This window comes from Convolutriloba macropyga, chromosome 7 (genome assembly GCF_964194025.1).
Source record: "Convolutriloba macropyga chromosome 7, txConMacr16.3, whole genome shotgun sequence".
NCBI lineage: Eukaryota > Metazoa > Xenacoelomorpha > Acoela > Convolutidae > Convolutriloba > Convolutriloba macropyga.
The window spans coordinates 9,899,943-9,920,934 of NC_134474.1; the positions used below are offsets into that span (position 1 = coordinate 9,899,943).

The 20,992-nt window shown below is 37.4% G+C and overlaps 2 protein-coding genes across 8 annotated transcripts in view; both read right to left on the minus strand.

Annotated features, from left to right (window-relative positions):
• Positions 1-20,992, minus strand: part of LOC142342594 (voltage-dependent calcium channel subunit alpha-2/delta-4-like) — a 433,960-nt gene that overhangs the window by 29,404 nt on the left and 383,564 nt on the right. The window lies entirely within an intron of this gene.
• On the minus strand, positions 1,287-19,689 carry LOC142342596 (uncharacterized). Of its 7 annotated transcripts, XM_075393980.1 has the most exons (7): positions 19,569-19,688; positions 18,937-19,018; positions 18,533-18,719; positions 16,354-16,603; positions 12,809-13,048; positions 2,033-2,121; positions 1,291-1,675 (listed from the first exon to the last, which is right to left on the minus strand). In XM_075393980.1, the coding sequence occupies exons 3-7, from the start codon at positions 18,662-18,664 to the stop codon at positions 1,406-1,408; spliced, it is 981 nt and encodes a 326-aa protein (XP_075250095.1). In that variant the 5' UTR covers positions 18,665-18,719; positions 18,937-19,018; positions 19,569-19,688; the 3' UTR covers positions 1,291-1,405. The 7 variants fall into 7 exon arrangements, with proteins under 7 accessions (XP_075250098.1, XP_075250097.1, XP_075250096.1 ...); XM_075393983.1 differs by having other exon boundaries at positions 1,287-1,675; positions 18,487-19,018; XM_075393982.1 differs by having other exon boundaries at positions 1,290-1,654; positions 18,533-19,018.

The following is a 20,992-nucleotide window of genomic DNA, read 5'->3' on the forward strand; positions in this document are numbered from 1 at the left end:
GGAATGTTATAACTCTATAATTATGTAGCAAAAATGGGATCTATTCTGTTTCGCCCCCCCCCCATCCCAGTGTTTTTATGACTCCCAGTTACAAATTATATGTTGTTATATAGCACGTTACTATGTAAGAAAATAGCACGTGCGCCGGGGGGTCATAAAAGATTTATGCTCACTAAGCTGGGGGGGGGGGGGGGGGTGGGCTTGCAAAACAGAATAGCCTCTGTTCAGTCCGTCGCAAAGAAAAGCGACCTCTGATCAGACGGACCCAGACTGAATTGTCCTCTGAGTAGACTAACATGCGCTCGTAGATCTGCGTGCACTTAAAAAACGCTCGGAAACCTGCTCTAATCATACTATTGTGCGTTCAAAAATCTCCCCTGATCAGACTAGTATGCGCTTGAATCCGTCTCTGATCAGCCTGATGTGCGCTCGAAATTGTCTCTGATCAGCCTGGTCTCTGATCCCATGACAATTGTGTACATAAACGACGTAGTAATTTTTCATTGGACAGACAGAACTCACATTTTATTCAATAGAATTCATAAATATTACAGGGAATGTTATAACTCTATAATTATGTAGCAAAAATGGGATCTATTCTGTTTCGCCCCCCCCCCCTCCCAGTGTTTTTATGACTCCCAGTTACAAATTATATGTTGTTATATAGCACGTTACTATGTAAGAAAATAGCACGTGCGCCGGGGGGTCATAAAAGATTTATGCTCACTAAGCTGGGGGGGGGGGGGGGGGGGGGGCTTGCAAAACAGAATAGCCTCTGTTCAGTCCGTCGCAAAGAAAAGCGACCTCTGATCAGACGGACCCAGACTGAATTGTCCTCTGATTAGACTACCATGCGCTCGTAGATCTGCGTGCACTTAAAAAACGCTCGGAAACCTGCTCTAATCATACTATTGTGCGTTCAAAAATCTCCCCTGATCAGACTAGTATGCGCTTGAATCCGTCTCTGATCAGCCTGATGTGCGCTCGAAATTGTCTCTGATCAGCCTGGTCTCTGATCCCATGACAATTGTGTACATAAACGACGTAGTAATTTTTCATTGGACAAACAGAACTCACATTTTATTCAATAGAATTCATAAATATTACAGGGAATGTTATAACTCTATAATTATGTAGCAAAAATGGGATCTATTCTGTTTCGCCCCCCCCCCTCCCAGTGTTTTTATGACTCCCAGTTACAAATTATATGTTGTTATATAGCACGTTACTATGTAAGAAAATAGCACGTGCGCCGGGGGGGTCATAAAAGATTTATGTTCACTAAGCTGTGGGGGGGGGGGGGGTGGGCTTGCAAAACAGAATAGAGGGGGGGGGGGGGCTTGCAAAACAGAATATATCCCAAAATGCCAAATAACAAGAAAATACCGAAACGCTTGGAGCGCATTTAAGAAACGTTACAGTTTAAAATTTGTTTTGAGTTCACAAGGAATGCATTTCTAATTCCAAAATCTGTATTCCAGTTCTCAGGTATTTTGCCAGTAGTTAGTCTGCTTCTGTTTCTGCTTGACGACAGCAGTTCGTTTCGCAGTCGGATTTCTCTCCCACTTTCCATTCTCAGTAGACTAGATCTGTTTTGTTTCGGGAGCAAAGAAGGCACACCACTGAAGGTCAAAATTGACTGAGAACTGCGCCTCTTAATAAGGATTGATTCCTTCTGGTCCCGGGGTCGAGTTTTTAGGGTTTTACTACCACAAAACTTGACATGGAAATTTTGACAGATGATTCTGTGAATAATATATATTTTTAAAAAAGTGACAAACGTCACAATTCTGGCTCCATTTAGATATCATAGCTTTTATAGCCCTGAAATTATATATTTGCAGCGCTGTGTGTAGGTGCTTAAAACGCATATCTTCTCATTACAGAATTCCCCTCACTATTTATTATTATTATTATTATTATTATTTTGACTGCACTATTTTGAAATTCTATATCTTGCAATTGGCAACTAAAGACGATTCAATAATGAGATTGCATTTTTTGAAATTTTTCCTCAACCCGGGGAATTTACTTGCTGTGGCTTTGGTTGTATGATATCTGTATTCGGAGGGAAGTTTTGTGATATTTTTGTGCCCCTTCGTACATCATCTGACTTCACTTCTAAACGGGTAACCTCATCTCCATGGGTCTAAAGTGCGCTTTCAAGGAGCATACTAGCCTAGTGATTAGTCGACTTAAAATATGCAAAATTCTGTCTAGACATGGCAAAACTTGAATAATTGTTCTAACGCCCTGAAAAACCACATAGAACATAACCGACTCACGTCGGGCGAATTGCTCTCAAACGAACGGCGAGCGGTTGGCTTCGTCAGTAGCTAGCCACGGCTTAGTGAGGCTAGCTTTAGCTTAATTGAAGGGGCGTAAGGTGAGCGCGGGGGGCACCGGAGGGGGGAGGTGGGTGTTGTGGGGGTCAACTTACAAGAACCTCCCTTCACACCATAAGTATAAGTCTCCAAAACAGTGCTTGTGAATCGCATACTTGGAGACTAGTGAGCTCAATGGCTCTAAGAGCACTTAATTCCCGCTGGGTGCTACCTTTTTATCCCTTTTTTGAGGACAAAAAGTCAAATGGGTCGGACGAAAATCGGCCAAGCAAAAAATTGCACAAAAATGACCGATAGGACTAATATATTTGCCAAAAACTTTGTTTGAGAGCAATTAACTATAGAACACAACAAAATCAACGTTCACTCAAGTTCTTATGGTGCTCCCAGTTTGAAGTCGAGACCTAAAAGGCCTCTGATCAGCCCGTCGCAAACAAGAGCGACCTCTGATCAGACCGACCCAGACTGAATTGTCCTCTGATTAGACTACCATGCGCTGGTAGATCTGCGTGCACTTAAAAAGCGCTCGGAAACCTGCTCTAATCATAGTATTGTGCGCTCAAAAATCTCCACTGATCAGACTAGTATGCGCTTGAATCCGTCTCTGATCAGCCTGATGTGCGCTCGAAATTGTCTCTGATCAGCCTGGTTAGTCTGTGCGCTAGAAGTTGCCTCTTGGTACACTAACATGCGTTCAAAATAGACTGACCAGTGAATAATTTTGAATATCAACAAATCTCTCAATATTGCTCTAACATACTCATTTCAAGAAAATTGATGTTCTCAATATTATATTCACCCAAATGCCAAAAAAAAATTAATGAGTATACAATTGGATCATATTTTTTACTGAACAGATGAACTTAGACAGCTTTGCATAAAATCCTACTCTGATTCCAAGTCTTTTTTGATAAGGAGACCGGCATTTGCTATCAAACGGTCCACTTGGTTCTGATCAACCCCATCAGACTTTCAATGGGGTTCTAATCAGAAAGCTGCATTGTTGTTGAGCTTTGAGAGAGACAACATCTGTCAGTAAAAAAAATAAAAAGCGCTGGACTTTGCCTCTGATTGGAGAAATGTGCGCTCAAATAGGGCTCTGATCAGACTAGTGAGCGCTCGAAACTTCCTCTCTTCAGAGCATCCCGGAACCAAGTGACCTGTGATTAGTCAAAATCCAGACCATTGTTCAGACAAAAATGCGCTTGAAGCCTTTTCAAGACCATGTACTTCGAGCGCACCGAGAATATAGTTACGCTCAAACATTTTCTGATCAGAGCTCAACTAAGTCTGACCACTTTGACTTTCTGAGAGCACATTAAATTTTTTATTCAGTTCCTGTCCACATTTTGATACACTCGAAGCCACATCGTGACGTCATATCAATCAGACCTACTGGCCCAGACAAGAATTATGTCATAATCATTCCCATTAAAGCAAAAACTCATACAAAAATCAAATCTCTACTCTGTTCCAAAGCTGTTCTGCTCGAGCTTTTTATTGCTCTCAATAATGATAAATTTACATTTTGAAGGATCATGCGGCTTCGAATCGATAAGGGCAATCATAAAAAAAATTATTCGGATTGTCTTCAACTAATGAGCTGCAACAATGGACAAAAAGATTATTTGATTCGGTAAGTGTGTATTCCTACTAGATTAACGACAACAAAATAAAGATATACATAACATAACCGACTAACGTCAGAATAATTGCTTTCGGACGACTATTCGGAGCTCAAATATATTACAACCTGCTTCAGGGGGGGTTGGAAACGCTTCTGGCAGTTTTTGTATACCAGTACGACCACTAATAAAATGTAGTTCTCACCACTTGATGAGTTCAACTGTTTAAAATTGTGAATGAGAGAGAAAATTAGATCACGCAATAAAAAAGTCAAGGTGCAAACGACAAAATCACTCGAAAAGTCAAAACGGTCGAGCAAAAATTTCGCTTAAGAAACCAGTACACTTAAACAGCGCTTGAGCGCAATTAAATATTTATAAGTCACCCATGCCAGCTCTCATCAAACGGACTATATCTGCGCAACTAAACTGAGTCTGCTCAGTGCTAGCTTTTATCCGGCAACAATTTTTTTGCCTGAATATTCTAATCAGGTAAAAAATTCAGCTAAGGTGGTTCGGCCCTTAGCCTCCAAATTTCATTGGAATTTGAAAAATAACTTCCAAGTTCTGTTTTAGCAAGTTAGCCTACTAGGCAATTTTAATTCCGTCTCTGAGCTCTCCGTATTGCCATTAAAAAACTTTAACAGAAGTTTTAAAAATCTAATTAAAATGCATGGCGTGGTAGTGTTTGAAAGTAAGTAAAAGTGATTTCATAAATTGCAAAAAAAAAGTAATTTATTTTATCACACGTTAAAAAGTCGAATTAATCCCTTTATAAGTTACCATCCATATTAACTGAGAAATATAAATTCCACTAACTTTTCTGAACCTGTAGATGCAGTTGACACAAAGTCAGATCTCTCATTACTTATCAAAACCAATATTTGCTGAAAAAAATCAATCCTAATCTTCTTAGCCATTATTATTTCATTATAATGCAAGTCAAAACTTCAGATAAAGAATACAAAGTAAGTAATTTTTCTTTAATTCTTAAGATTTCGAAGTTTTTCAGATAGCTCAAATTGGAAGTTATATTTTTACATCAGGTCCCCCTTCAGAATCAAACGAAGGCTTTCATTGTCAAGGTTTGATCAGATCTGACTAAAGTATTTATAATCTGGATAATCTGGTCAGAACCAGCTGCAGCAAACCACCAGGCAACCAAAAAATTAGACTGGCCTTGAAGCGAGTGCGTTTTGAAAAAGGTCGCCCAATTTTCATTAATGAGAAGCAAACACAAGGACCAACTTTCGTTTGTGTTGTTGATTATAACATCTTGGTATAAAGGACATCCTTTTCCGCTGAAGAGTTCAAAAAAAACATATCAAAGGGTGTTGAATGTTTCTATAAGGCATACATCAAACGAATTTCCACTGTTACTTCAAAGATTTGACCTTTTGTGTCGCTACCTTCAGTCCCCGAACCAAGCGAAAATTGCATCCTCTGTCCGGCTCAAAAGTGGGCTGATCAGGGACCATCTCAGTCTGTACACTGATATCCACCGTGCGCTACCCAAATCAATTTGACCAGGGATGACTTGATCAGAGCTGGGTCGATCAGCTCAACTGGCATAAGAGATTTCAAATTTGGCAATATATTAAGGTGCAGAAATATAAAACAGATTATAAAGTGAGTAAATCTAATAAAAAAATGGGTAAAGTAAAAATAGGTAAGGTAATATATAAGTAAAGTATATAAGTAAATCAAAAAATAGGTAAATAAGTAAAGTAAAATAGGTAAGCAATTTGACTGACCAGAACCCTTGTTGCATTGATGGAAATTCACCCGCGAAGAACTGGACCCTGTAGGGCTGTTTTTAGAACATGTCCAATGTGACCCGGTAACTCCTGATGCTGCATCTCTGGTTCCCCTCCCACTCGATTGAACTTTCCTCGAGTTTATTGAGCAGCTAAAATCTTTCGAAGCACCATTTTCACTCGTCTCTTTCGACTCTTTTGATGGCTGTGGCCTTGTTGTCTTTCTTTTGTTGTTTCGATCTGAAACATTCCGCTGCAAATGAATTTCAATAAAAATTATGGAGTTATTTCTGTCTCGAGAAAATGCTGCCTTACGCTTAACCCTCGAATACCTGAATTGCTTAGATAGCGCGAAAAACTGATTCAGAGAAACTTGTTCTTTTTAGGAGTCAAATTAGGATTAAGTCGTAATTTGCTATATTTTTTCCTCATACAGAAGGACTAATGCCAGGGATAATTGTGCAATCGTTTATCAATTATGCTTTTTTTCAATTCTATCTAACTTTGTTGATAAAAATTGAGGGAGACAATGACAAAATCGATTAACTTAAAAGAGAGTTAGACTAATGATTTCTCAGTAGCCATATATAAAAAAAGAAAAACATTGTTAATTCCTTTGAGTATGAACTATAAAATACAGAACATAGTTTAAAGGCAATGTAGTGTTAAGAAGTATAAAAGTAACAAACATCACATATTGTGAAGGTTTAAAATTGTATTAAATTTACAATGTGCTATAATATTGTTAAATTAAGAGAGATGAATTATAATTGAGAAAAATTTTTAAGAATGCTAATTCTACAATTAACATTCTCGAGAAAAGAGAAACGTTGCTGCTTCAGGGGGGGGGGGGGGTTGGAAACGCTTCTGGCAGTTTTTGTATACCAGTACGACCACTAATAAAATTTAAATTAGAAAATTACAACAATTTTGGAGCAATTTTCCCTTGAATTTCAGCAGTCAGTTCTCACCACTTGATGAGTTCAACTGTTTAAAATTGTGAATGAGAGAGAAAATTAGATCACGCAATAAAAAAGTCAAGGTGCAAATGACAAAATCACTCGAAAAGTCAAAACGGTCGAGCAAAAATTTCGCTTAAAAAACCAGTACATTTAAACAGCGTTTGAGCGCAATTAAATATGTATAAGTCACCCATGCCAGCTCTCATCAAACGGACTATATCTGCGCAACTAAACTGAGTCTGCTCAGTGCTAGCTTTTATCTGGCAACAATTTTTTTGCCTGAATATTCTAATCAGGTAGAGAATTCAGCTAAGGTGGTTCGGCCCTTAGCCTCCAAATTTCATTGGAATTTGAAAAATAATTTCCAAGTTCTGTTTTCGCAAGTTAGCCTACTAGGCAATTTTAATTCCGTCTCTGAGCTCTCCGTATTGCCATTAAAAAACTTAAACAGAAGTTTTAAAAATCTAATTAAAATGCATGGCGTGGTAGTGTTCGAAAGTAAGTAAAAGTGATTTCATAAATTGCAAAAAAAAAGTAATTTATTTTATCACACGTTAAAAAGTCGAATTAATCCCTTTATAAGTTACCATCCATATTAACTGAGAAATATAAATTCCACTAAATTTTCTGAACCTGTAGATGCAGTTGACACAAAGTCAGATTTCTCATCAAAACCAATATTTGCTGAAAAAAGTCAATCCTAATCTTCTTAGCCATTATTATTTCATTATAATGAAGTCAGATAAAGAATACAAAATAAGTAATTTTTATTTGTTTCTTAATATTTCGAAATTTTTCAGATAGCTCAAATTGGAAGTTATATTTTTACATCAGGTCCCCCCCCCCCCCTCCAGAATCAAATGAAGGCTTTCATTGTCAAGGTTTGATCAGATCAGACTAAAGTATTTATAATCTGGATAATCTGGTCAGAACCAAGAGTTCAAGCTGCAGCAAACAGCCAGGCGACCAAAAAATTAGACGTGCCTTGAAGCAATTGCGGTTTGAAAAAGATCGCCCAATTTTCATTAATGAGAAGTAAACACAAGGACACCAACTTTCGTTTGTGTTGTTGATTATAACATCGTGGTATAAAGGATAAAGGACATTTTTTTCCGCGGAAGAGTTCAAAAAAAAACATATCAAAGGGTGTTGAATTCTTCTAAAAGGCATACATCAAACGAATTTCCACTGTTACTTCAATGATTTGACCTTTTGTGTCGCTACCTTCAGTCCCCGAACCAAGCGAAAAGTGCATCCTCTGTCCGGCTCAAGTGCGCTGATTAGGGACCATCTCAGTCTGTACACTGATATCCACCGTCCGCTACCCAAATCAATTTGATCAGGGATGGCTTGATCAGAGCTGGGTCGATCAGCTCAACTGGGATAACCCGTGTTGAGAAATTCTTCGGATTTAAACATAAGAAATCGTCGGTTTTAGTCGCTTTTAATTCGCCAAAACCGATCAAAGCCCTTACGTTTTTTTCCGTCGTTTTGATCTGTTTTCGTCGGTATTTTAACGTAAGAATCGTCGGTTTTTGCCATTCTAAAAATCTCACAAACAGGACAGTCCCTGCCAGGATTCGAACATTGGACCCCTATATTACTAATTGTTGTGATAAAGCCTAATTGTTGTGATAAACTTATTAAATAGCATTCTCTGCTATTTAATAAGTAGTGTTTCAGTTAATTTGATCGACGAACCAGATTTTATTCTGGGGTAGCCCTTGTCTACGAAGGGATTTTAGTGATCTGGTTTATGATAATAAATTGGTATCTAAGACGAACAAACTTGGATTATCGTCTACAGCTCTCATTTGTTATTGTCAGAGTTACCAAGCTACCGTTTACAGTGGTAAACGGATTAATAGGTGTACGATTAGATTGAGGCAATTATTTTCCAATTCCCCTCCACCCAATTCATATTGAGCAGTTTTATTTGGGATTGCGATGTCCAAATCTTGTGACTTATGCACTATTGTGATAGACGATAGTAAATACTTTGACTGTGACATTTGTGGCGTCAAATCTGTTCACTATGACTGTCTCACCGTAAAGATTGATGGCGACCCCATTTCGTGCGGCATCCATTGTAAATGCAAATCGTGTGCTTCTCTGTCTGTTACTGATATGTTTGCCAATGTCTTGGAAAGGCTGAAGAGACTGGACACACTATGCGCGGATGTGGCAGATTTGAAGTCGGTTGTCAAGAAAACCATTAAACCGCGAAATTTTGCAAACGTTTCTAGAAAAACGAGAACTGGAGGTGGGCCTCCCCAGTTGGTTGATGACAAACGATCGGAAGTACCTCATCTGAATCGTCGAGTCGAGTCAAGCGATCGCGTACTGATTCTGAAGATTTGCAAGCTAGCAATGCTGCTCATGTGGACCCAGGCACTCAGCCTGAACTATCCGAGTTTCAAGTTGTTATTCCGAGAAAGAAGAAACCTGTTTTTGGCACTAACAGGTCTGGCGGAACTGCTTTTGCACCCCCGAAGCTTCCTCCGCGGCGACATGTATACATTGGTCGACTCAACACAGAAGTTGATGCTGAACGGATTAGAGCATTCTGCAATGCAAATAATACTCCACTACTGCATATTCGAGAAGTAAGTGGTCACGAAGCCAAAACTAGATCGTATCACTGCGTTTTTGATTTCCAATACTCAGCCGTCGACTCTCCTGATTTCTGGCCAGAAAATGTGATAGTTGATCGGTACCGTCTAAATGAAGAAGCTAGATCCTGGCTGCGATCCTTAAGAATACATTGACTATCTACGACCATCGTGAAAGCTGCCCATGTCTCTGTTAAATGCTTTCTCACTCTCTCTCTCTAGTTAATTCGCGATCAATCCGTAACAAAACAAGTCAATTACATTCTTCCATTCTTGCGAAGGACTGTCAGGCAATGTTAGTCACTGAAACTTGGATTATTGATAACAGTTCTGATTGCTTTCTATTACAACAATGCTGTCCTCCAAAGTACCTGTACTGTAGTTGTCCCCGTCTGGCTAGACCAGGTGGCGGCATTTGTTTATTTTATCATGAAGACATTGTATGTACTCTGAAGAAAGATGTATTAAACGATGCATGTGAACTTGTTCTTTTTGAACTAGGCCTTAACAACACAAGTATTGCTGCTGTTGGTGTTTACAGAGTGCCTGGGTCTAACATCACTGTGTTTTTGGACACAATTTCTGTGTTCATGGAAGACATTATTGTGTTGTACGAGAAAGTTATTGTCTTGGGAGATATCAACATTCATCTCGGCACTGGCGCTCCATCAGAAAGACTCTGGTTGTCATGGCTAGAGAAACACTGTCTTGAACAGTTTGTGAACGTTCCCACACACACTGCAGGAAATATCCTCGATCATGTAGCAGCGACATCATCACTTACAGTAAGCAATCTTGTTGCTGATAACTTGCTAACATCAGACCATTATGTCATATCGTTCTGTGTCTCTGTGCCCTTGGTTGCGGAGAAGAGGAGGCAACTTATTGCGTTTCGGCGTTGGAAATTGTTTTGCATTGATTCATTTATTCAATTTCTGCATTTTGAAGACACGTTCCAGGCTGTAGATTCTGCTTGGAGTGCGTTTCTATTTGCTATCGAAAAAGCTTTAGATCAAGTAATCCCGAAACGCACCAAGTGGTTCACGTCACACAATTGTCCCTATTTTGACGACGAGTTGAAATTTCAGAAGAGACAGAAGAGGAAATGTGAGCGCGCATTTAGGAAGACTAAAAGTAGTTACTCACTTTTTTCATTTACGCTTGCAACTGATGAGTACTATCGCCTGTTATTAGTCAAAAAAGGCGAGTACATTAGCTCAACCATTTCCAGCACGTGCAAGAAGCTCAAGTTTAAAGCGCTCGCTTCTTTGCTTGGAGAGACTCACCGTTGTTTACCGAAAACTCATGGATCAGCGAAGGAATTGGCGAATTGTTTCAATAGTTTCTTTCTAGCCAAGGTTAAGAAGTTGGTTGAATCAATTCCTACGTCAGACTTTCCCACTTATTTTCTGTCGCCTACTTCTCAACTTGATTCTTTTATGACAATAAGCAGCGAAACTCTACTTCATTATGTCAACCAAGTATCGAATTCTAGTTGTCCAAAAGAGCCGATGCCACCATCGCTATTCAAGACAGCTTCTTTGCATTTTTGCGACTCTTTGTTATCTCTTATTAATATGACGGTTAGATCAGCGCGTTTCCCCGAGAACCTGAAAAAAGGCTTCGTTGTCCCTTTGATAGAAAAGCCTTCGCTGGATCCGGAGAACTTGAACAATTGTCGACCAGTTACTAATCTCATATTTCTGTCCAAAGTGTTAGAATTAGTTTTATTCGAGCAGTTGAAAACATACTTGGAGGTTAATTCGCTGTATGGCAAGTTTCAGAGCGCTTATCTCCGAAGACACTCTACTGAGACAGCCCTGACCAGAATCTCTAATGATTTATTGGGCTACTTGGACTCGGGATTTTCTCCTCTTTACGTGGGTCTAGATTTTTCTGCAGCTTTTGATTCGATTGACCATCATTTGTTACTTCGTGTTTTGGAGATGCGTCTCGGTGTCCGATCTGACGCCTTGAAGATGCTAGAGAGTTACCTGATAGGACGTACTCAGTGTGTTTACCTTGATGGTGTCTTTTCTGACGAATCCGATGTTTTGTATGGTGTTCCCCAAGGTTCCATCCTAGGACCCGTTTTGTTTTGTTGCTATCTGCTGCCACTTGAAGATCTATTGTTACAAAGGAACATCGGTTTCCACATGTATGCCGATGACACAGTTCTATATTTTCTCTTCACTAGTCAACAAAATTTTGACGATACCATGAACCAAATTACTACTTTCTTTTCAAGTTTCCGTCTGAAGTTAAATAAAGACAAGAGTGAGTTTTTATGGCTTAAAAAACCTGACAAAGGAACCGCGACTGTACCACCGCTTTCTATACCTTGTGAAACTGGATTATCTTCGTCTGTTAAACTCCTGGGTGTTCAATTCGATTGGAATCTCTTGATGGAGAAGCAGATCAATCATGTTGTGTCTGCCTGCTTTTTTAACCTTCGCAAGATTTTCTCTGTCAAACACCACCTTGAAAGGACCATTTTAATTGAGCTGATTAGAATGCAGGTGATTATTGCAATATCTCACGCCTTGATTATTGCAATATCCTTTATGTATCTCTTCCGACTAAACTCATTTCAAAACTCCAGCGTGTAATGAATGTTGCGGCCCGCTGTATTTTCTGTTTACACGCCGGAACACCAACGTCAGCATATATTCGACAATTGCACTGGCTTCCAATCAAGCAAAGATGTCTTTTCAAGCTGTTGCTTTTTGTTCACAGAGCTATCCACAAGCCATCGGACAGTCCATTATATCTACAGGAGCTATTGAAACGAAATACTGGCGTTACGAGAACGTTCTATGTGTACAACTTGGAAGTTCCGAAGACCCGCAGTGCTTATGGTAGACGTAGTTTCAGATACATAGGACCAACGGAATGGAATAAACTACCAGCCTCTTTGAAGTCAATCCCCACTGAACTTTGCTTCCGTAAAGCTCTTAAAACTTATCTGTTTTAATTCGCTGTGCACTTTTGAGTTTGTAAAAGGTGTTGAAACTAATAATAATAATAATAATAATAATAATAATAATAATAATAATAATAATAATAATAATAATAATAATAATAATAATAATAATAATAATAATATTACTAGCCACCTTCTCCTCCACTGCACCACTTGTCACTTAGTTTTCCTCTATTTCTTTTGTATTTAAAACAAATTGAGACTGATAATACCGACAAAAAACTACGCTAATCGACACTTATTACATCAAATAACGACAATACCGACGAAAACGTGGATAATCGTCATTTCCTACATAAAAAACCGACGAAATCGACCAAAAACGACAGTTCTTGCTTCGATTTCGTCGCAACTTCTCAACCCGGGAAGAGATGTCCAATTTCGCAATATATTAAGGTGCAGAAATATAAAACAGATTATAAAGTGAGTGAATCTAATCAAAAAATGGGTAAAGTAAAAATAGGTAAAGTAATATATAAGTAAAGTATATAAGTAAAGGAAAATAGGTAAGCAATTTGACTGACCAGAACCAGTGCTGCATTGATGGAAATTCACCCGCGAAGAACTGGACCCTGTAGTGCTGTTTTTAGAACATGTCCAATGTGACCCGGTAACTCCTGATGCATCTCTGGTTCCCCTCCCACTCGTTTGAACTTTCCTCGTGTTTATTGAGCAGCTGGAATCTTTCGAAGCACCATTTTCACTCGTCTCTTTCAATTCTCTTGATGGCTGTGGCCCGGAAGACTTTCTTTTGTTGTTTCGATCTGAAACATTCCGCTGCAAATGATTTTCAATAAAAATTATGGAGTTCTTTCTGTCTCGAGAAAATGCTGCCTTAAGCTTAAAACTCGAATACCTGAATTGCTTGCATAGATAGCGCGAAAATCTGATTCAGAGAAACTTGTTTTTTTAGGAGTCAACTTAGGATTAAGTCGTACTTTGCTAATTTTTTTCTTCATACAGAATGACCAATACCAGGGATAATTATGCAATTATATATCAATGAGTATTTCTTTCAATTCTATTTAACTTTGTTGATAACAATTGAGGGAGACAATGACAGATCAATTAACTTTCTAGAATGATTTCTTAGTAGTAATAAAAAGATCATATATGATTTTCTAGTAGTCATACAAGGATAATATATGGTTTCTTAGTAGTCATACAAGGATCATAAATGATTTCATACAAGTCATAGTTTGGTTTGCAGCAGTTTCAATTGGTCAGCGATAGGTTTTAAGATTTCTTTGATTTCGTACAGAATCATATATGATTTCGTAGCAGCCATATTATGAAATACGTTATGATTTGTATGAAATCATATATGTTCCTTGTATGACTACTAAGAAATGGCGATCCGGGTTTAGGGCAAAACTTTTTGTGGTGTGAGCAGGAAAACGAATTTGGTTGCGCAAAATGAAACATCTGGAAAACAGAGTTGAAATTGAAGCTACATCGCACAAACGTCCCCCAGTATAATTCTGCAACATAACCTTGCTTTTATTAACTATTTTCCCGATGTTTATGTATTGAACTTCAAACTGAAGCCAACCAAAAAAAATATATTCGATTTTTGCAAGAAGATGCAGTTAATAAACACAACTAAATATTAAGAGCCCTTCAAACTGATCTTTTGTCTAACAATGCTCCTGATTTCTGGGAAAAGTGCCGAGATCAGAACTTTTTGATATTTTTTTCTAGAAGAAAATTTTGAAAACTAATCTACAGTAGATTGCAAATAGCAACTTTTGCTCTATTTTTCTCACTCTGCAAGCTGTATTTAACCATCGTAGAACAAATTTGTGATGATATTGACCAATCGTTAAATTATTGCCCATCAAAAAATGATATTCGCAACAGAATTCATTAAACTGTCCATACAATTCATTAAACTGCTTTGTTCATTAAACTTTTGATTTTTGAACTTAATTTTCCTTCAAAATGCCTCATACTTTTCTTCAAAAAGAACATTTTAAATACTCAAAAATCAGAAACTTCCGAGTCTTAAAATTTTTTTTTTCGTGAAACTTCAAATACTAGAAAGAAAATACTGACTTAAAGAAAAAAAATCTCTACAGGAATGTATATTTTTTAGGAATATTTTCGGTCGGTTGTTCTAAAACTAACGCAAGTAAAATACGGGCTAATTTTCAAATATGTCAATTTTAGACAAATTGCATTTTACGGAGTTGAGTGAAAAAACACTGTGCACAATTTTCACGAATCATTTACCATTTTCAACGATGAAACTGAGTAAAGTAGTTACGCAAAAAACATGGAAACAAGTTACTTGTATGGCGGAACGGTTTAAATTTTTCCATGGTTAATCACGGATAAATTTAACTTGATTCCGTAACTTTGAACATGCAAATAGTTTAAAATTTATCTGTAATAACTTATGATCCCATTCAAAAACCTCTTTGTTTTTGAGAACCGAAAACCAGATTGGACCATATTAGTAACTCTTTCCAAACGCGTTTACAACACAATACGGGTCGTGAAGTTGCCTGACCAAATAGAATTCTTCAGACATTTACCACAATGTAACATGGCTCAGGATAAGAAACTTAGATGTTATTCACATCCCATGAACAAGCCCAAGAACGTTACACAAATCAATTAATTTTTTCTTAAATATTTTACTCAGCTTCTTTTATTTCACATTTTAAAAAAATCTCGACGGATAGGAGTAGTAGTAGTAAACGTCTATAAATACGTTTAAAAACATCTATAATGTTAGAATAGGCAGTAAAACTAAGGGAAAAAGCGATTTTTTTTGTTTCAAAACGCGTTTGAATGAAACGCGTTTAAATTGCATTTGAACCGAAAATTGCCCATTTTTCCACAATCTACAGAAAAATAACGTAAGACCAGAAAAATTTCTTCAGTTCATTAATTGTAATACCAAGAGCCAAATTTTTTGTCAATAAACCTAGAAAACCCGTTTTGTTCATATGATTTCCAGAATGTTTCTATTTTTGGGATTCCTAACACTGTTAGAACTACTTTAAAAAACAAAAACTTTTTAACACAGCAAAAATTTTTGAGAAGGCAAACACTTTTGATTGCAATACTTGCGACACCTGGAAAGTGTGAGTTTGAATAAGACTTCACATTTTTCTCGATTTCAGCGGCGTTGCTTTAAACAATTTTTGTTAATAAACTTGTTTGGTATCCAAAAACGAGTTTTCCTTCTTTCCAAGGACTCTTAATAATAGCGTCGTGCTTTATGCTGTAAAAATAATCTTATTTTTCTTTTTTTTAGAAGATGAATTTTACTTGAAACCCCCAAAACCAGATTGAGGCGCTAGACGGAATTGAATTCTGATCAGGACATTCCGGACCAAAATTAGACCAAAATTAGACCTGATTAGACCACACTCCAGACAGAAATAAACTTCGATCTCCGCACAAAAATTCGAGTTCAATCGAACTGCGCTCAAAGTTGTCTCTGATCAGACCTTCTCCGGCCAAATTTGCCACTGATCACACCGTTTTCTACATCATCAATCACCGAGGCCCAGATATTTTTCAGCTCATTGTCCACATGTTTGTGCGCTCAAAATTGTCTCAATCGTGATCAGACTCAATTGCTCTAGAACTCGCCTCTGATCAGACTCAAATGCCCTCTAAACAGTCTGATCAGAGAACGCTTTTAACTATAAACATTTCTCGCTATAAAATCTCCTTTTATTAAAAACTGACGTTTGTAGTATTATATTCAACTAAAGCAATTCTAAGAGTACTTCTAATGAAACAAAACAATATGAATGAAAATTATTTGTTTAGTATGCCATTGGTGCAGGTCCCTGAATCAAAAGATGAAATAAGTCAGCTTTCCTTATGATCCTATTTGATCTGAAAATTCCAAAATTACTTGTAAAGTAGAGCGGAAAATGCTGTCAGCATAACCCCTTGGTTCTGATCAGCACCATCAGACTTTGGATGATTCTCTGATCAGAACACTAATTTACTGTTACTTCTTGGTGGAGCCAGCATATCTCTTTCGAGCGTATGGGGGGAGGGGTTAAAATCTGAAAATGTTCAATGCTTTTGTAACTTTTCGTACATGTTTTGAGCATTTGGTGTTTTATAGCTCCCCACACGCAAGCGGAGGGATCTACCGCAGCTCCGGTTGATTTCTCCTTCCCCATTCCTCTCCTGCCCCTCTTCCATCCCCTCTTTCTGTGTTGGTGGTGTGAGTCTGGTCTAGTGTCATAAGTGGGTCTGCTCCTGTAGCTCAATCTATTCCTACTGCTTTTTGCACTTTTTGTATCTTCTTGTAGTTCATCATGTCCGTATGGCCGTTTTCTTCCTGTCTATAATTTAAGGAACTATTATGATCCTTAAATAAGTAAACAGCAGAAAAACTTTAAACTAATTACTTAAAAAGGATCTTTTCCCTTTCGCCTCCAGTTTAGTGGGCTTATAACTGTTATGATCACAGCCCCATGAGCTATTTTTTACATAATAACACGCTATATAGTGCCGCACCAGATTTTTGCCGCACATCTTTTTTGCCGCACAAAATTTGTAATTGGGGGACAAATTAAAAACACTGCGGGGGGGGGGGGGGGGGTGGCAAAAGAGAATAGATCCAAAAAAGACACTACTCGATCATCTTTGGAGTCGTTGGAAAACCTGCTTCCCAATAAAATTTCAAAATCTTTTCATAATAAAAACCGGGGTTGACCACCACATCCTAGCAACAAGGTTTTGACTCAACATTTTTCAGTTTCACCTACTGCAGTGCGTTCAATAGAAGAAATTTGAACGTGTGTTCGGAGTTAATTTCAACGTTAATGTTTAATTGTATGGTTGAAGCGTTGCAAAAAATGTCAGTTTATTGACTTATTTTTAATAAGATCTTGACACATAGTTTTTTGTGACTGTTATGGAATATAAGATGGTAATGTTATTACAACGCTTGAGGTGCTGTTTAGGTCCGATTGTCTTATTAATCGGTATATATATTTGAAATATTCTATGAGTGTGGGGTGAGAGAGTAAATGAGTTTAATCCAAGCATTTTCTATGCTCTCAAGGTTTCTATTTTCAGATTTCTGTTCGTTAGAAGACATCTTTGCTGAGATCAAGAAGCATAATTTTCATCAATTTTGATCTGCACAAATTTTTAGCTTGTGACCTTACACCGGAAAACCATGTTAGCTGGTTGAGAGTTATATTATGATGAGGCCATCGCCAATATATTTCGGGATGTTTTCCGTTTGTGCCCCATAAGCTTAGTGCGCGCATATTATTTGCATCCCCCCCGCCAACGCACGGACCATATTTTTACATAATGATTCAACAGTAATTTGTTATGTAAAAATATAGCGCGTGGTGTGGGGTATTCAGTGCTGTATAACAATATATAATTTGTAACTGGGGTCATAAAAACTCTGGGGGGAAGAAAATAGAACCCAAAAATTATGTTTTCATATGTAGAAAGTTAAAATGTAAATAAATAGCAGATTCGATATGATAATTTTCAGACAAAAAAACGGTTCGGTATGATCCGTTTTAAAAGATTCGTTATGTTATGTTGTGACTTAAGAAATTTCCACATTCTTCAAAAAAAGTTTTCCATTGAAAGATTTTATTTCTCTGTATATAATGTAGTCAAACGCTATTTTACGTTTTTTACAGAAATTTCGAACGTTTTTCTAAGAAAAGAATTCTTAAAGAAAGTGGAAACTCATTAGAACTTTTTTGTTAATTCACAAAAACAAATGAACGGGTTTAAATTTCTTGTTTAATTTTGAATTCAAAAAATGTAACATACTTGTTGAACGTTGATGAGAACTCTGTTGATTAATTGGCATTCACTGAGTTTTGCCAGACGTTCTTATAGTTTGCAAGCAAAGTGTTGACGGTTAGTTGCGCTTCAAAACGATGAATTCTGATCGTTTTTATTGTTCGGTCTGCTGGACTAATCTGCTTTCCAGAACCGGAGTTTAAAAAATCCTGGTGCTTGTGTAAACAATGCCGAATCTCATTTAATTTCAAAAACGACAATACCTAATCTCTCTTAAATTTAAAACGATGTTACCGAATCTTTCTTATGATATATATACCGAAGAAAACGACGATACCGACAAAAGAATTGTATGAAATTTTGTCGTTTTTGTTTCGATTAAAACGACGATACCGATTACTTCTTATGTTTAAAAATCAAAAATTTCTCAACTAGGGATACGTACCCATAAGCGGGGGGAGTCGAAATAAAAGAAATCCCGTGAAACTTGCCTTCTGACAAGAAGACTTCTCATTTATTGGAGTGATACTGTGTGGTTGAGAAGTTGCTACAGTTTCTTCTGCATTTTTGGGACCAGTTCTAGATGGATTTGAGCAATCGGATCTCGACAATGCTGAAGACATTCATACGTATGGACCACGCATTCAAGCCATTAAAATAGTAAACTTGGAGATATTTCTTTTTGAATAAAGATTGCAAATCTTTCTTTTTGAATGTAGTTTTGAATAAAGAAAATAAAGCGTCTTGTTAGTCATCAAGTTGTTACAGTAGCTTACATAAAAAACTGAGAGTGAACGGAGACAAGATTCATTGACCACTTGAACAAAATTTTGGGAGAAAATCTTCTAGAAATCAATTTTCGTCATAATTTTTGTCCTTTGCAATATTTCGTAACCATAAATCTTCATCCCGATTTGTGTAGTCGAGTCTTTATTCTTCAGTCGTATCTAGAGACTTTAAATTTCTCTTTTTCTTTTCTGTAATGTAAAGTGGAAATAAACCTTTGTTTAAGTGGGGCGAGCAACGTTAAGTAGCGCGCCCCACTTATGCTCACCTAAAAATGCTCAACAAAACACCTAAAAATAAAGAGATCTTGGATCTTTTCCATTTGTGCCTCCCCCCAGTACGGTATGCGCCCCAGTTACAGAGCACGTTCCATTACATAGTGAATCATCAAGTAAAAATATGGAACATGCGTCTGGGGGGGGGGGGGGGGGTGCGTCCGGGATCTTTTCCATTTGTCCCCCCCCCCCCCCCCCGCTTAGTTGGTGCATATTATTTGAGTCCACCAGACGAACAAGCCATGTTTTAACATAATGATTTACTATGTAATTGCAACTGCTCTGTAAGTGGGGGAGGATAACGTACTGGGTTGGCACAAATGAAAAACATCCAAATAAAGTTTAATACATACATCCCTCCCCTTATTACGCTATGTTAATATACCTCAAGAGGGTTACAAAATCTTTGGGGAAGTTTTGGAAAAAAAAATAATATAATATGCCGTTGTTTGTTAATTGAAGCTACCAATTTTCATAATTCTCTTTGTTTTTGGTGTTAAGTTTTTCATATCCTCATTTTTTTCCTATGTTGGTTTTCTTCTCTTTCTCCAACCAATGGTTTCGATTCTTGTCGGAAGCACGTTTCAATTCACAACAACCGCCAAAAATTCCTTTCTTTAGCTGCAGGAGCAGAGCACGTGATGCATTTATATATTGATGGAACTGTAACATTTTTTTGCAAACCTTTTTGTGACTAGGTGAATCTTTTTTGTTTCCCCCTTCAACTTAGTGGGCATGTACTTTGTACGTGATAGATTTTTGAATAGTAAAGTGCTACATAACAACGCATAGTTCGTGACTGTGGACCTAAAAACAAGCATAAAAACACTGTAGGGGGAAGCAAAAATCCGACTAGGTTAGGTAATCGTATGTTCACAACAAAACGAATTTTCCTTTTCTTTGGTTTTATTTTTTTGAATAAAAAAGCCGGTGGAAGTTCTCTATTTGTCTTAATAATTGTTGATTGAAAAAAGAGTCTTTTTTACTGTGTCAGAGCTCTGATCAAGTCAACCTCTGCAGAATTGTTAAGTCATCGATAAAATTGCAGATATTGGTAAAATGTCAGTCAGAGCATTTCCAGAACTGAAATTTTTGAGCAGCTTTTCACAGATAATTGCCTCTCATGACACCGTAAGATTTAAATGAAGAGGAACTGGGAAATATTGCGCTCATATAAGCCTCATGGTCTGAATTCCAAACGTATTTTGGGTCTTTCCCGATGAAAAAATAGCCCCACCGTTATGATATACTTACCATGATTGGGGGCCATAGGTTATCGGACCACTAAGCTGGGTGGGGCTATAATGGGAAAGACCCCGTATTTTTTAAAGAATTTTTAAAAAAGCAAAACAACTGTACATCGTAACGCTATAAGTCTGCATAACCCTCCTGATTTTAGCGGAAAACAAAAATAATTCTTATGTCATCATAGAGCAAAAGATAGATAGATGTCATTAATGAGACGATAACACAGGACATCAAAAGAGCGACAAAATAGGAAATTAACAAACGGCAATTTATAAACGGTAATATGCCGATATCAAAATAGGCGAAACCTGAAACTTTTCGCCTTGAAGGCGGAACTTTATTTTTTATGAATAATTTCAGAGGGAGAAAATGTGGAAAAATTAGAAAGATTTGGGACACAGTTTTCGTAAAATGATTGAAAAACTGAAAGTTTATTTTTTTTTTGAAATTAGGTTATAACAATATCGACCTAATTGATGTCAAAAGAAAAAACGTTAGATATAGTTTGAAACCGTTGATTGAACCATTTAAAGGTCATGACATAGCCATCAAGGCCATTCATTGATGAAGCTAACTAATAGATATCAGTGAACTGCAACACCGTGTGAGGTGAAAATTCACAAGAAAATTATGAAAAAGGTA